General features: G+C 41.2%; 1 protein-coding gene across 2 annotated transcripts in view; it reads right to left on the reverse strand.

The window, feature by feature from the left end:
• The window catches only part of scube1 (signal peptide, CUB domain, EGF-like 1), a 151,236-nt gene that overhangs the window by 84,723 nt on the left and 48,440 nt on the right, over window positions 1-18,073 (reverse strand). For both annotated transcript variants that reach the window (XM_038738664.1, XM_038738665.1), the window contains exon 4: window positions 12,279-12,413. In XM_038738664.1, coding sequence (XP_038594592.1) covers window positions 12,279-12,413 — 135 coding nt within the window. The remainder of the gene's footprint in view (window positions 1-12,278; window positions 12,414-18,073) is intronic.

Here is an 18,073-nt window from a genome sequence, read left to right on the forward strand (position 1 = left end):
TCCTGTCCCACCATCCTGTTTCAAAACTACATACAACACATTAACAAGCAGTGACACCATTACAAAGGAGCTTTTCAGATTCAAGAGTCATTTACCAAAAAGCAAAGGTGTAAATCAAACCTGACATACAAACAACATATAAAATGGACTTGAAATGAATGGATAATCTTTTGCAATGCCCATTTGCTATATCAGCACTACAAAAAACATAATTTTGACAAAAGGTTAAAGGCAGTCAAATGTTCACTATGAAGAACAACCTATCTAAAGCAAGTTTCAAGTCCCTGCAAGTTAATTCTCACAGTGTACTGAAATTAACTGAAACCAAAGGCTGCCTAGAAGGAAGGAATATGTCAAAAACTGCCGGTGCTCATTGGAAAAATGGTCAGTAGTCATGTAAAGTAAAGTCAATTTGTAGTTAATGAACTACAACCCGCAAAAGCCCCTGGTATGGTTCTATAAATACACAAGCAGTGTGGGTACTCGTGTCCTCTGAGCAACAGCTATGGCGTCAAAGCAGCAACATTTACATGGAGGCCAGAGATCAGGCAAACCAGGGTTCAGAGTGTCATGTCAACAGAGTCCAGCTGCTAACGTTAAAGAGAGGAAAAAATTTTGGGGAACTGTTGATTCACACAGCCCTTGTTAACTGAAATAGTATGGCTACAAAGCATGTGTGTGAGTGTCAGACCAGTTCCGGCAGATGCAGATGTTAGTTTCCTGTAAAAGGCTGGGAAATGATGAGACAGGAGCACGTTTGCTTCATGCGTGTGCGTGTGTTTTCATTCCTATGAAGTCCCTTCACCATGTTTCCTGTGTTTGCTACTGAGTAGCAGCTACACACCAGGTCAGCTACACACCCTCGTATTAAACATTTTCACTGACCAAAGACAAACTCTGGACTAAAAATATGGTGGAGGCAGCTAGGGGGGTGTTGGGGTAACTCATATTTACCTCAAAGAGAGAGAGGAAGAGAGTAATTGCTTAGTTATAGAACTTGTTTTCGAAGTTAAAATCACATGCAGGAATAATATTTAAACAAAGTATTTATAAAATGAAGGAAGAACAAGCTCTAAGGAAGGAAAGCATTAGTCATTTTCAGTCCCCCCCCCCCATGCTCCAATGACCTAGTCTGTATGAGTATGTGTGTGATCCGCCTATAACGGACTGTCGTCGTTTCAAGGAAAGTTCACGACGAGGCACAGTGGTAAATACTTTCAGCTTTGCAGCGAAATAGCATCTACGCGATGCTTGGCAGGACACACTCACACACAACTAAAAATGGAAAAGCAGCAGAATACTAAGACCCCCACAGTGATGCTAAACTCACAGCATCCAAAGACACATAAACACCAGGATTTTGCCTCCACACACCAGGACCTCTGCAGAAGAGAGGGGGAAGTTAATACAAAACACAAACAGAGGCCACTCCACTTTAAGATTTCACTCTGGACAGGACAAACACTGAAGGATAACACCAGCCTCATGCAAAGTCTGCATTATATTTCCCTAAAAGTATTTGAGAAAAACTTTATTGATCTAAAAATGTTTCCTGATTTAGGGAAATTGAACACTTTGCATGTGCATTAATGTATTTTTTATCTACTCAGATCTTTGATGATGACTTTGTGTTAATGTTCAGTTAATGTGTTTATTTACCACTTTGTCTCAGAAAAGAGGAACTGTCAGACTTCATGTCTTAAGCACGGAATATTCATGACAGCCAGAAAAATCATTCTAGATGATATTTACATTTATTGCGACTAGTGACAGGAGCAAAGAAGGAAGTCAGGCGACGTAGTCTAAAGAGCGACAGTCAAAAAGTGACTTACGTAACGTACCAAGTAGTTTTGTTGCCTAAACCTAATCAAACCAAGACCGTTTCACAATATTAACCACATGTTTAACATTATGCGACTTATAAGTCATGTGTCTCTGGACTGGTACTTTCCAAAGGTTGTATATGTTGTTTTGGGGAGCAGTCATTTATGTCGCTGTGCTTTCCCATGGTCCTATATGTCGTTTTGGGGAACAATCGTATGTCGTTTTGGGGAACAATCGTATGTCGTTTTGGGGAACAATCGTATGTCGTTTTGGGGAGCGATCATATACAGCATGTTTTTTTGGGCTTATTTTGTTAGCTAAACATTTGGCTGCATCAGAAGGCTGGTGATAGCTAGCTAAATAAATATTCTACAGTTTTCTGCCAGCTAAAATATGATTCACATACAAACACGTTTGGAATTGTATGCATTGTACACATTACACATACAAGATTTATATCCATGTGTACAATAACAAGTGTCATTGTTTTCTTCATTTACAACCATTTATCATATTTCTTATCAAAAAAAACCTCAAAAGTCAACCAGTGACCTGAATGTAAAGAAAGGTCTCCTCCCCACCAAAATTCAAAAATCTGATCTGAAACCTATCAATCCTATGGAATAATACCAGCCTAGACAACTAAATTGAAATTGTTTTATATGCTTATTTTTCATTAAGTCAAATTCTTAACTTAAAACTCCATTTGTTAGTCAAAACTACCTGCAGGGCTGTTTTATAGACAATATTATCGATATATATATATATATGTGTATATATATATATATATATATATATATATATATATATATATATATATATATATATATAAATACACCAGATTAAAACAGAGAGCTTCACATTAGTTTCTTAAATTTGAACCGGTTTACAGCCTTTTCTGTTTCAACACATTGAACATGCTATCTTTCACTGATTTAACAAGCTTTTAATCAGATACAGACGCATCTACAAGATTTACAGTATTTGACAGGTGAAGTGTTTCTAGTGTTTGATGATGTTTGTAATTGATGATAACATCCAGGAAGACGGAGCGCCCTGTACTTAAGAGTCCCCACATGCCCCTGGGCTGTCATTAAAAAGCTCCCTGTACCTCCAGTTTCCTGCTTTGGTTTGTTTAAAGTGAGAATTCCTTCTTCATGATGAGAATGTGAATGTCGGCTGCGTGCGAGTTTTTGTGCATGAATCCGTGTCTATGCATCAGTGTCTATATGTGCGTGTGTGTATGTGCGTGTGAGTGCAGCACCAGCCTCAGCCTCAGTCTGCTTCCTCTCCTCACACAACTCCAAATAAACTCATGCAACTTCCATTGGTCCACTCCACCATGTTTGTCTCTCTGTGTTTATTTTTCTCTTTCTCTCCCCTAACATGCACAACCTCCACCATCCCCTACTCCCACAATCCATTGCTCCCTTTGCCTTCCTATCTCTCGATTTTGTGTGAACTATATCATTATTTCAAATAATGGCAACGCTTCACTTTTTGCCCCTGCATTCAGAAGCAGTTTATCCAAATGCAGTTGTAAGCAAGTGTTCATTGATTTGTCAACAACTATAACTCCCCCTGTGGACACCCGGAAATGTAGGCTGCTGTATAAACAGAGACTGATAATATAGTAAGACACAGATGTTATAATATTAAATATGTCTTCATGGAAGAGGTTATAATTCTTGACAAATCCCGTCCATTAACAACATTTAAATTATCCTTATATCTACTTACGAGCTGCCGACGGGCCATTTTCAGCTCTGCCGACTCAGCCGTAAATCACACAGAGCCACTGTTTCCCCTCCCGGCGCTGTGCTCTTACCCACAGGCTGAGCAGCAGCTGCCTAATGATTTTTCAAACTGTCTGCTAAAACTCCTGCAGGAGGGCATCTAGAAAATGTAACTTGAAAATAAAACACAATTGAAAATCAGGGACATTTTCTGCAGTATAATAATTGTTTTCTGATCAACATGGGTTTTTTTTTCTTGCCCACAGTCCACTATTAAGAATCGCCCAGTCAACATGTTCCACCATTCCCAGAGACTCTGCGACCAAACAACCTCTTGGAGAGCCAGGCGTCCGCATGAGATGGTGTTAAAAATTCCCAACTTACTGCCAACTCAAACTTTGCCAGGAATTTTGGTGTTGAGCTCAGAAAAGAATTTACAAGCGTATTGTTTTCACTCTGTTTTGGCGGTGGCTACGTTGTCCAAAAGGCACAATTAATAAATCAGACATAGATACAGTCCCAGGCAACTTGGAGGTATCAATTTGTTATCTAATACACTGCAACTAATCAACCTATGCACTGCTGCTGCAAATCACACACAACTGCACAACAGTGACCAATATGGAGCAACTGGAGTTTCATATTCATCCTTTTTATTAAATGACACTAACTCTAAAATTATTGATGGCACGGACTCAGCACAAATTTGTATCCTTTTTCAACTGTAGCAGGTAATCCAAAACTTTCGTTGACAAGCAGAGCCTCCATTTTAGAGATCCCCAAATTTCCCCAAAATGGAAGTGAGCTTCTCCATTCTACATGCATGTCACCATTAGGCCTGTTGTCCATAACTGACTCATGTGGTCGTAGTTCTCCCACATCGTGACAGATCAGGAACATTAGCTGGGAGAGTTGTTTCCTTGAGGTTGGGAGCTTGCAGGCCAAAGTCTTCTCGCCTGGATGTGCTTCAGACAGAGCTGTGAAGCACAACAGCGTGGAAACACACCATAATGGAACAAACAATTGTTGCTAGGCTTTATTATGTCCCAGGCGAGTGTCAGGGAGAAAGAAATGAGCCGTGAGCTGACACTTACCATATGCAAAGCAACAATCTGACACAAACTGTCTCTCCTTCTCACACACACACACTGCCTCTCACATACACACACATGCAAAACTTGTGCGTGTAGCAATTTGTATCTAGACTATAATTTGAAAAGCTGGTTGCAGCCCAGAACTCACTACTGTTTCAGTTACGGTGACTGCGGCACGTCAAGGCCACAACAAACAGCAGACGGTATGTCTATATCTCCTGCCAAATGTCTTCAGCAAACTGGCTGACACTCGACCGGATACACATAAAATAAATAAATAAATGTATTCAGAGCTGCATACAATGTTGGAGATGAGCGTGAGGGGTCAACCCACAATGGGAAAAGATGTGACAAGAATGTGAACGTTTTACCTATAGAAGGTCTGTGTACGAAATCATCTAACCCAAAACTTAGGTGGCCCAGCTGTTGTGTGGTGGTTTATCAAACGTACAAATTCATATTGATACTTGGAACAGTGTGGTCAAAGTTTGGAGATTCACCTCAATTAGATGAATTGAACATCGGTAAAAGTATTCAGAGTGTTTATTTTAGTTGTGTTAAAAGGTATGTTAAAAGGCTCCACTAAAAGTATAAGTCCTGCAAAATCCTGCAAAAGAAAGTATTATCAGCTAAATGTACTTGCATCAAAAGCAATAGTACTCAATCTGCAGAAAATAGCTGGGACCAATATATTATTATATATTATGGTAGAAAAAGCTAAATTTGTTCACTGCAGAGCGCTGTGATTTCCTGTAGAGGCTCAAGGTTTTTACTGTCTTATGATAATTCAGAAGCAGTCATTGGCAATTCTTAGTTCTCAGCTCCCTCAAACACTGCTCATACACATATGTATATAATAACAAAAAAACATGAATTGAATTCTAATTAGAATCTAAAACAGTTGATCATAATTACTTAAACCAACTCTGAATATCTTCAGTCTGAGTTGAGCGTGTGCGTGGGCAATAAAAAAAGTCATAATCAATGGAGGTCGAAAACTATGATTCACCATGGCAATGGTTAAACAAACAGCAGAGAATTATGAGGTCACCTCCTTCAGATTTGGTCCTGCCTCCAGCTCTCTACAAAACTCTCACGGCGTCCTCATGGTTAACACTGTTTTCTAACAATCATTGCACTTAGTGGCACTTGCGGCGTGAGTTGTGGCATTACGCTGATGTGGTGACCGTGTTATCGTTATCAGCACAGTGCTCCAGGAAAGATGGTACAAATGTCCAGAGAAGAAGAAAATAGCAGTTGCAAATGGTAGTCTGCGTTTGGGAATGCTGCTCTGTGCACCTCTAATGTGTGACTGAATGTAACAAAGCCAGAGTGTATGGTTTACACCGGTGAAATGACACAGAGCGGTGCTGAGTCCCAGGTCACTGAGCTTTATGATGAGCTTGGAGTGCACTTCTGGAACAATGGCTGAGTCCGTTATCAAAGGGTCAGATCATTCACTATTCACAATATGCATGCCACACAAGCCACTCAAGTGTCTTTGAAAATCATAATATCACAGTTCTTTGTGTGATGCTGAACATCTTGCTCCTGAGTTCGTGAAAAGGTGCTGTCCACCAACGATCTGATGTGGAAAGGTTGTTCCCTATTTTATTGTATGACAGGGTTTACATGTGTGGCATGCATATTGTGGATGGTCTGTACTTGTATAGCTCCTTTCTTGTCTTTGCAACCACATAGACACACGCTTTTACACTACACCACATTCACCCCATTCATACACTGAGGCAGAGGTTAAGGTGTCATCTGCCATCAGAACAGAAATACACATTCATACAAATTCACACAACGATGGAACAGCCATCTGGAGCAATTTGGGGTTCAGTCTCTTACATGCAGACTGGGTGAACCGGATATCAAACCACTGACCTTCTGATAAGTGGACGACCGCTCTATCCCCTGAGCCACAGCCGCCCCAAGAACAAGACAAAATATAATAACAAAAGAAAAGAAAAACTAAAAGTTAAGGAGGAGCTAGAAACACATTAGTTGTTCCCAGTGCCATTTCTTTTCTTGGTCGATGGTGGAAATAATTTTAACCATTTAGATACAGTTAAGCGTTATTTACAGCGCCACCATGTGGCTGATTGAGTTCATATTTCTATGGAAGCTGATGCACACCATTTCCAGTTATTCCCCCAAGTTTCATGTTTCTAGCTCATTCCAGCTCACGGGAATTTGAGCCGGCGCGGCAGACAACAAAAATAATAATAATAATAATAATAATAATAACTAAAACACACAAAAACAATAATAAAGTAACACACTAGACATACAAAGCAAAGTATACCTCAAGTATAGTACTTGAGTAAATATACTAATACCACCACATATATATACACTACTCAAAATATTTAAGGAAACATTTAATCGCACATCAGATCTCCATGAGCAAAATAGTTGGAAGTTTAAAATCTTTACTGTAAATTGTAAAAAAAAGAATAAAATGGACGGATTCAAAATCACACCGAAAAATTAAAGTCAAAAACTGAAATCACAGGCTGATCCAACTTGCATGAGTTTCATGAAGACAACTCATAATGTGACTCAGGAGTGTGTATGGCCCCCATGTCTGGGCATGCTCCTGATGCCATGGAGGATGGTGTCCTTCAGGATCCCCTCTCAGACGTGGATCAGGGCATCAGTGAGCTCCTGGACAGTCAGTGGCGCTACTTGGGGAAGGAAGGCTGAAAATGTCCCAGAGGTTCTCAGTTGGATTTAGGTCTGAGGAATGTGAGGGGCAGTCAATGGCATCAATGCCTGTCATCATCCAGGAAGTGACTACACACAAAGGCCACATGAGGCCAGGCATTGTCCTGCACCATGAGAAACCCAGGACCACTGTGCCAGAGTAATGTCTAACAAAGGATTTCAGTATCTAACAGCAGTCAAGGTGCCATTGGCTAGCACGTGGAGGTCAGGTGTTGTGGAATTCTGCAATTCTCTGGACAATGCCAATCAGACTGCATGGTAGTGAGCTATGAGCACAGATCTCACTAGAGGACGTCGGGCCCTCATGCCACCCTCAGGGAGTCTCTTTCTGACAGTTAGGTCAGAAACATGCACACCAGTAGCTCACTGGAGGCCATTTTGTTATACACCAACACACACACAGTACTGTGCGCATGTAGGCAGATGTGTGAAAATGCTGTAAAGTTAGAATGCCTTCAAAAATAGATGTTGTTCAACAGATTATATGTTGTTGTTAATAGATTATATTTATCAGTTAACAAAATGCAGTTAGTTGCAAGTTAGTGAACAGCAGAAAAGTCAAAATCAAATTTTTTTTTGGTGTGACTACCCTTTGCCTTCAAACAGCATCAAGTCTTCTAGGTACACCCGCACAGTTTTTGAAGGAACTCAAAACTGCAGGTAGGTAGGACCCAAACATCTTGGAGAACTCCCCACAGTCCTTCTGTGGATTTAGGCAGCCTTAGTTGCTTCCTTCTTCATTTAATCCCAGACAGACAGACAGATGTTGAGATCAGGGCTCCATCTTTCACTGCTGCCTGAAGACACTCATTCTTGTACCTCTCTCCAGCCCTTCAGTGAAATATTGAAATATTTCAAATGCTGACTCATCAGTCCAGAGCACCTGCTGCCATTTTCTGCACCCCAGTTCCTGTGTTGCAGTGCATACACTGCAAAAACTGAACTCTCAATAAACAAGGGGAAAAAGCATTAAAATGGGGAAAATATTACTTAAAAGAAGCAAAATTATTAAAAAAAAACATAAAAGCCGCCTGGTAAGTAGAAATATTCTAAGTATATTTTGCCTTCAATTAAGATAATTAATCTTACTAAGAATTTAGTTTTTGCAGTGTAGTTGAATAGCTAGGCCTTGTTTCCATGATGGAGGTATGGCAAGTCTCCCATGAAGGCCACTTCTGACCAGACTTCTCCAGACTAGATGGTGTACCAGGGTCCCACTGTTTTAGAAGAAGAAGATATACTTTATATGTTTTCTGCCGCTCGGAGCCGATGGCCCTGCCGGACATCTTCTGATTGTGAATGGAAGTAAGCGTGACGTGTCTTTGATCTGCTGCCGTAAGTGTCTTTGGCTGACCACTGCGTCTACAGTCCTCAGTGTCCCCTGTTTCTTGGTGCTTCTTCAAAAGAGCTTGGACAGCACATCTGGAAACCGCTGTCTGCCTGGGAGAGACCTTGCTGATGCAGTATAACTACCTTGTGTCTTGTTGCTGTGCTCAGTCTTGTCAAGGTGTGAGCAGCCTCACCTTGTTAGCTTGTTAGCTTGTTAGCTTGGCTGTTCCTCACCCAGTTGTGTTCCTCCTACACAGCTGTTTCTGTTTCACTTGATGATTGTGTTTCAACCTACATCTTGAATTGGTGATCATTAGCACCTAGAAGAACCGATGCTGTTTGAAGACAAAGGGTGCTCACACCAAATATTAATTTTATTTTTTCTAATGTTTACTCTTTTTGCATTTTGTTAATTGTAACATTCATTCTATTAACATTTTTGGGTAAAGTACATCCGGGGGTTTTGGGCACATTAAATGTGACAATGAATCTCCAGTCCACTTAAATTTTGTAAGCTGTCAGATCGATGCACTGTCTTTATACAGCTATGTTGGTGTGTCAGAGATCCTAAGACAGTGGATGCAAAAAAGTGTAGAATAATGAGTTTATAAGGGAAGGTGGGAAAAAAGTGAAACAAGATTCCTGTGGGACTCCGGGATGCTGAGGCTATTCCTGTGCAGGAGAGGGCGAGGAGACAAGTGTCTGATTGAGGATCTCTGGGGGTGGAGAGCTGTGTGGTTGTGGTTAAAGCCTCAGAACAGCCTGCCAGAGCAGGGCAACAGGGAGATCCCACAAGCATCTTCATTGCTTGTTTACCACGAAATCTGTCTGACAGCAGCAGGGAATACTGTTAACACAGTGGACATAAGGAACAGGGAAGAGGGTGGGTAGATATGGAAGACCTAGAGAGCTTTGCTTATGAGTGGAATTTGATATGTAGGCCTCATTGGATTTAAGATAAAGGGAAATAGGTCCATTTGATGGTCTAATTCATTGGTAAAACTTTGCTATTCTACCATACAAGTAAAAGGAACTCTTAACAGCTGTCACGTGAAAAGTTTCCCCCCTTGTGCTATCCTGAAAAAAAGTAGAGAAGAGGAAAGAAGGGAGAGGGAAAGCAGGATATATTCACATGCTGGTTCATGGGGTTTCCAGTGAGTAAACACACTTCTATTTCTGCAACTCTTTCACCTCTTTCTCTGAATGTCTTCACAGAGAATCCTCTATCATCCTGACACTGGCTCCCAACACGGATTAAAGAGAGAGAGGATAAAGGAGAGGTCACTATGTTGCTGCCTATTCCTCTATTTGATCTCTTTCACCTCCCCCTCAGTCTTCATCCCTCTCTACATTCCTCTAGCGTCTCCTTTTTGTCCAGTTGCAAAGATGACAGATGTCCTCTCATGTGCCTTTGATGCATGCCACACTGTCCCCATTCACAGTGAGTGAGTATTGTGCTTAGAGAATGTGTGTGTGAGGGTGGAGGGAAGGAGAAGGCCACGCCTCCTCACCTCTGGATCACAGCTGACAAACTGAGCCAATAAATTAAATGTGACAGGCATAATGGGTCAGGGATGCCAGAGTAGTGGGGTCAAACACAAGAAATCGAACCAGCATGAAATGGAGGCCAAACATGCATGTCACAAGTCACATACAGTATCACGCCCAGTGTCTGTCACTGCCACTGTGGGTGTGGAGTGTGACTGACCAAGCCAGAGGCATGATGTCAGTGGTCTGAAATCCCAAGTCTCCTTGTGATCCAGAAAGCCTGTTACTGGTTCATGCACAAGGGAGGTTTTATGTTTTGAGTCGATCACAAAAAGTAGGGATGTAAAAAAGGGGAGATTGTTTTAAAATGAGACTGAAGTGGCTTCATGTTCAAAAGGATCAAACTTCATATAGATTTACTCATGAGTTTGATCGCCATGCAAGTGAAACTGCAACTTGTAAGGGAAGGCGGTTTTAGCTGGCATGTTTTTGCTATTCTTAGTAACTTAGCTTCTTTCTTATTTCACCGTTTTAATTATACTTCATTCTCCATCTAAATTATCACTCACTTATTGAATTTGCCTCCTTCAGTTCTCTTCACACTCACAGACCTAACGTACCTCTGCTGCAAACACGCCATTACCAGAACCAGCTAAACTCGCCTCCACTCTACTCGGTTTGGCCGTGCTCCGTTTTCCATTGCAGATAGGACCCAGAGATAGGACCCCTCAATGTAGCTGGTCGTCATAGCAATGCCACACACAACTGCCGCGACATAACGTTCAATGCGACACACACACACACACACCAGCGACCCACACAGCTTTCTCTTTATTTAAGTTAAAATGTTTCAACATTACTCAGAATGTAAAGACAGATAAGACGGAGGTGATACGAAAAAAGTACCTGGTAGCAACAAGTACAAATTTTTACCAAAAAAAGGTGAGTAGAGTCGAGGCCAGTTGAGCTGGTACCGTGCAGTGGAAAATGGGTTTTGCCGTCTCTCTCTCCCTGTATGTCCGCTTCGGTGACTTTCTCCATCAGTAGTAGGCTAGGCTGTTTAAAGCCACCGAAAGCTGAGCTGCATGCAGACGCAGAGGGAGGGGCGGGGCTGCGCGGTGAGGGAGAGAGAGCAGCAAACGCTGGCAGGACTTTACGCAAACGTTAATTAACTCAACATCAAACTATATCGGTATAAACGGTATTGTCTAATTTTATATCTTTTGAAATTATATCAGTATACATTATATACCAATATACCGCCCAGTCCTAACACACAGCAATGTTTTGAGCTAAACATTTTAGCATGCTAACTTGCTGATAATGTCAATGCTAAAATGCTGATGTTTAGCATGTCTAATGCTAACCATGTTCACCATGTTAGTTTATCATATTTGCTAAAAAGAGTCCTGCTGAGGCTGATGGGAATGACATTAGTATTGCAGGTATTTGATAATAAGTTACTAATACTTTTTTTTTTTTAACCTGATAATGGTCCTACATATATGCAGTCACGGGATCTCCAAAATTAATACAATTCATCCTGAGTGGGACACTAATATCAATTCATTGAAATCCATGCATTACTTGGTGAGATATATTTCACACAAAACCATTATTTCATGGTGGAGGTCAGGGTATCACCAAAGTCATTTGGTTTCATCCATCCATGGATATATGTATGTACGTAATATCATGGCCATCCATCCAGTAGTTGTTGAGATTTTTTGACGAAAGTGGTGGACCAGCGGATATTGCCAACCCTAGCTCTGGATGCATGGCTAACAACAGTTTAAAATTAAATGTTTTGTTTTGTTTTGCACAGAAGAATACCCACCAACATGCCTGGTACTGCAAATGTAGTGTCCCCCTTTGAATGCTGAGCTTTTGCTCAGATGTTCATTATAATCATAACAAATAAGCACTTTATTTCCACTGTCTTTACGATAACAAAAAATAAAATCCAGTAGCTTGAAATAAACCTTTGCTCTCCCAAATTATCATCATTTTCATAAACTTGAAGAAAACAGCTCACACTCTCTCACAGTAGACTCTTTCTTTGTTCCAGTCTTACCGTCAGAGCGGTGGATGCAGGTATGCTGGTTGTCACTCAGGAAGAAGCCTTCTGTGCATTGACACTCGTAGCTCCCCATGGTGTTGACACAAACTTGCTGGCATCCACCGTTGTTGTCCAGACACTCGTCCACATCTGTTACAATGGAGAGACAAAGACAGAGAGATGAAGGAGAGGGCGAGAGATAAAGTCAGCCATGGCAGCTTGGTGGAATAACAGCAAATTATGCTTCACAATCAAACATGTGTCAGTGAAATGTCTGATGAGGGAGATGACACAGATGGCAGACTGGGTGTCCCAGCAGGCGTCTGATCCTGGCACCATAGATGACTGAATCAAACTCCTGGCACTAGGTGGTAACAGGGGTCTGACAACGTGAGCAACTACAGTATGTGCACATGCTGGTGCACTAGTGTGTTTATAGGGCCCCACTACGCTGCTGAAAGGCCAGTAAATTTCCAATGGGGCATTTTGATGGGGCTGAAGTGAACTGCAAACATCTAACACCCTTGGCTGACTTTAACAGGGACCAAACAGGGCTGTCTGTGTATGTGGGTGTGTGTGTGTACCCAGTGCCTGACCAGGATAACTTTGCATTGTGTTTAGTCTGAGCTGAGGTTCTGAGGTTGACCTGGCAGATGGTGCAGACAGGTTACACAAACATAGACATACTGTGGAGACAAAAAAGACAGACACAAAGACAAAAGCACACAAACCGGACAAGGTGTCCAGCCTTGTTCTACCTGAGCCTATATGTGCTCTGTCTAATGGTTAGACTTCAAGCTAGTTTTAAGCAATATATGGAATTAAGAGGCTAAAGTACAGAGCTCCATTTCAAAGCTAAGCTTAAATGAGACTGGTTCATTCAACATGTTGTCAGACCACCTGAAGGCAAAAGTGTTTACACCTGTTCTGAATGGCCATACTCAAAGGAAGGGAGACATGATTTGGACAGTCTCTCCTGGAAGACGTTGCACCGTATAAAAGTTGATGGAAGCAGTGATGTAAAGAATGAAATAGTGAGCTTGAGAGAGACAATGAAACCCTTAATATTTCCTCACCTCCGCACAACTGACCTATCAGTGTTTCACGTGTCCAATGTTGGATACAACTGCCCCTGTTCTGATGTCAGAAAGTAATTCATTTGAAGCATACTTTACCCTTAATAAACCTCAAAGCCATTTGCTAAATGCTAACAAGCAATGGCAGCTGTCAGTTTATTAGAGTAAATATATCTCCACTCTATTCATAGATACCACTGAGTGAAGGGACAGAGAACTCCAGCAGCAATATCCTCCAGTATGAAGGATCAAATGTCACTTCAAATTCTGTCTTTCTCTCCCATCCACCCACAGAACCTTGCTCCACCTCACTATCCACACCCTGGTTTTTGACTCCCGACAGTCACCTTAGAACTGCCTGAAATCTGCAGCATTGAGTAAGATAGGTTATGTAAAATTGGGTTTTCCTTCTAGTACTATTTTAAATGTAAAGAGTTCTGGAACTGTACAGTACCACTAAAGAGCGGGCTTTCAAGCACAATGTCATCATGATCCCTGGTTTACCTTCAACTGTCTGTGTTTTGGGTATCTGCTGCTACTGCAGCCTGTCAGTCATTCATACAAACATACAAAAACACATACAGACACAAGAAACTGCCCCAAATGGCTCCTAAGGTTCACAACCACAGACCTGATGTATCATGATGCGTAATGCCATGTTACATCAAGACAGATCATGACGCGACATGACCTAATATGATTTGCACTTTATCTACTGCGAACAGCTTACATACACAGGCCTGGTCCTGGCTTAGTCAAGTTGGAATTGCCCATATGTTTAACCAACAATCTCCCTGTCCTGGTTTTAGTGGACTCAGAGGTTGATGAGAGTTTTTTGGACGCTTATCTAGTTTCTCAAGCAGGCATTGAGACTGAGGCGCCCTCCACTCCTCTCCAAACTAACGGCCTGAATGGGAACTCCTCTGTCTCATCACTCACTGGATCAAGCCCTTGAACCTGCTCCTGGTCAGCAACTATCTGGAAAAATATAATACTGTCCATCAAGCCCTTAATTTCACCTACCAATATGAAAGGCATTAAAGTGAAATTCTTTAATTACTTGGCTCGTTTTCTGATCTGACCTATCAGTAGGACAACATAATTTATATGTGTCTTTAAAAACCACTACAAGCCACTGATGAAAAATAAATCAGTTTTATGATGTGACAATGGTATGGTCAATTTGGGTTAGGTAAGGAGACTGTCTGCAGGGCACTGGCACAAGTCATATTTCATTTAAAAGAAAGATTGTGGTTTGTGTTACAATAAGTGCTTTGTTAAGTTAAGGTACCTGTATATCTCAGCTCCTGACACTTACTGTGGGGCTTTCATTTGTGGCTTTACCTGGAAATTAATTTCTCAACTTTTAGAAGGTGGCGGTGGGCTTGTTAAACCCCTGCAGAGAGGACGAAGCCTTTAAGAGCCTTGTTAACAGTGTGTGGAGAGAGAGGGAATACTTTACAATCATGTTAACCCTGATGGCAGAGACAAAGAGGGGGAGGAGGAGGGCAGGAGTGGAGGAAAACACCAGTGTTTTGCTCTTAATCTTGAACGTTAAACTTCATGTCTCTTCTTTTATTTGCTCCATCTTCTCCTGCTTGGAGAGCCAGTAAAACAGATAAACCATCCACAAGCCAAAAAATACATTTATTTTGTCAAGATGGTCTTCTTTCCTTCTCCATGTTCTCCTCCTTCTCGTTTTCTGTTTACTGAAGCAGCCTCAACATGGATTTAACGAGAAAGAGATCAGCTCCAAGGGGACCTTAAAAAAATAGGCACAAAACAGGCGCCAGCACTGATGCTCATCCAGTTACACAGCCCTAGACTGAGTTCATTTAAAAGGAATGGAGGCCAAAAAACAGAGGATAGAAAGAGAGTGGTTGCGTACAGTGCAGAGATGAACAGATACCGCTGTAGCACCATAGACAACACAGCTGTGTAGGTGGGAGTTACTGTATACAGCTGTAAGAGCCTCTGCAAAACACTTGCCAACTGCTGAATCTACTGTATCTTTTTATTCGCTGAGGTCTGCCTCTGTACCACAGTTACCCAACTCTTGGTTCATGCTGTGCTGTGATGTCCAGCATGCTGTCTGAGAGCTTGTGTTCCTGCTTCTAGATGGAAATAAGCATTCAGGGTTTCAGGTGTACTTTAATGTGTACTTTAATTCAGCCCATCCAAGATAGAGGCACACCTACAACTTCAGTTCCAAAAAAATTGAGTTTTTCCAGAACATTTTGTGATTTGATTTGAGGATTGTGGTCAGTGTGATTTACACTCATGCCCCCCTAACTAACCACTAAGATTCCAACCTTACCAAAACCTGGGAATTATAATTCAATACCAACTTTCCAACTTTGCAGACATGTTTGAGTTCAAATCCTGGTAACTGCAGAGCTGCCCACAAATCCAGTCAGCTGTATGTCCATCATTTTTACTGAATGAATAAGAGTGCTATTAAACTTAATGATGACTTAATTCTGTCCTGGACTCGTACATCCATAAACCTCCAGTTCATGTGTAAATATACTGGTGTATTAGAACTGCAGAAGTCATTGTGTCCTTGCTGAACTCTGGGCTGTGTTTTCATTTCATTTCTTAACACCGTTTCAGGCAAATCTCATGGTTTAACGGATGTCATTAATATGACTGATGTATTTCATTTTCAAGCTGGAGGGGGAGAGAGAGAGAAAGAAAGAAGAAATGCAGCCAACATTTCTGGATAAACACAGGCCACGGGGTGATTTTGCAAGTTTCAACCAGAGCCTCTCTGTTTTGTTTTATTGTGCTTGTTTAAACTTGCGTAAAATTTTGTTTAGACACAACAAGGATGTGCATGACACATCAGAGCGGAGGATGACGGGGCCGTGAGAGGCTGGAGGAAGACAGAGCAAGGGAGGTGGGGAGAAGATAGGAAGGGAGATAGATAGAGGTGTTGGAACCTCACTTTATGGAGACAAAGAAGTGGCCTACATGTCGAGCCATAAGCCTGACTATGTGACCTGCATGGAACATAAAAAGCCTGTAAACAAAGAAAGTGCACCCAAATCTCTCTGTCTGTTACTGTTTTTCTCAGTCGCTTTGGTGCTTTTCTCGCAGCAAGGTTGTGGAATCTGTCAAAATGTTGATGCTTTCCTCTCTCCTCCTGTCGCTTTCTGCAGGTGTTTCTGCCTCCGGGGCTGTGGAGTCTGGATCTGTGGTTGCAAGCCACCTACTGTTCCCAGGCTCCTGCTCCACTGCTACAATTAGTCTTATTAGCCTTATTATTATTATTATTATTATCATTATTATTGCTATCATTATTAGTACTATTATTAGTAGTAGTATTTTTATTTATATTTGTATTATTACCACTACCATTACTTTACATTTATTTACTTATTTTACATATTCAGCTAATATGAGACTCCAGCAGCTTGACTGAGACAAATCAAGTTGTCTTTTTGTGTAAATATTCCTCTTTGTGTTTCCTAAGACAGTTTTTCCCTGTTGAGCTTTTCGTACCAAAAACTTAAGATGGCCACTTTAATTGTCTAACTCTGAGCCAGATAGATAGATAGATAGATAGATAGATAGATAGATAGACAGATAGACAGAGAGACAGATAGATAGATAGACAGATAGACAGATAGATAGATAGACAGATAGACAGATAGATAGACAGATAGATAGATAGATAGATAGATAGATAGATAGATAGATAGATAGATAGATAGACAGATAGACAGATAGATAGATAGATAGATAGATAGATAGATAGACAGATAGACAGATAGATAGATAGATAGATAGATAGACAGATAGATAGATAGATAGATAGATAGATAGATAGACAGAACAGAAGAGACCTTCAGAATTCTGTTTCTAAGGTAGGAGGGCTGTGGATTTTGTGCCGCATCTCTTACATTAGAAACACACAAGGATCATAGCAATAAAAATAACCAATGTACATGTAAGTATTGTTTCGAAGACCTGTTTGGAAAATTGTGAACGTGAAATGTGCCAATGATCCCTTTAAAATAAAATTCATACACTTTACATATTGCTTTTATTTCTCTGTCTTTCTTTGTAATTAAGCATTATGTAACTATAGGAACACATGTTTGGTCCCTTACTTAAAGTGGTTTTCATTAATGTGGACTTGATCGCTCCATGGGAGCTTGTCAAACATTGCCTCAGTTTAACTGCCCCTTCCCTCCCCCTCTGTCTTGTCTCCCACCTCCCGTCTGTTACATGTTGGACCTCTCTTGGACATGCTGTGGTCACTGACTCCCCGCTGTGCAGCCACCTCTTAGATCTCGCAGTGGAATGAAAAGGACGCGTCGGAAGGAAAATAAACTCACGTGAGCGCACCAGGCATACACAGAAGGCACCAAACGATCAACACATTGAGCCCAGCTGTTTCCACACCAAAACCAAATAAATAAAAAGTCAAAAGGAAGAAAGGATCTGAACAGGACCGCTCTTTAATCAGAGTACAATTAGGCAATCTTAAATCAATTTGTGCCCTAACTTGTTGACACAGTGCATCTGGGAGATGATGGAGCAACTTCCTGCACGCTCATGCAAACGGATTTCTTTTCTTTTTCAACACTGCAATTTTCCAAAGTTTGTCATCCACGGCTCATTCAGAACACCACAAGGTTCTGAGGTTTCTGAATAGTATGCTTTAGGTCCATTAAAAGCCACAAAGTCTTTATTGTTTTTCACAGCAAGGCCCAGAGCGTGCGAGAA

Source organism: Micropterus salmoides, unplaced genomic scaffold (assembly GCF_014851395.1).
Source record: "Micropterus salmoides isolate LMB-PRFRI ecotype aquatic unplaced genomic scaffold, ASM1485139v1 Ms_hic_scaffold_23, whole genome shotgun sequence".
Lineage (NCBI taxonomy): Eukaryota > Metazoa > Chordata > Actinopteri > Centrarchiformes > Centrarchidae > Micropterus > Micropterus salmoides.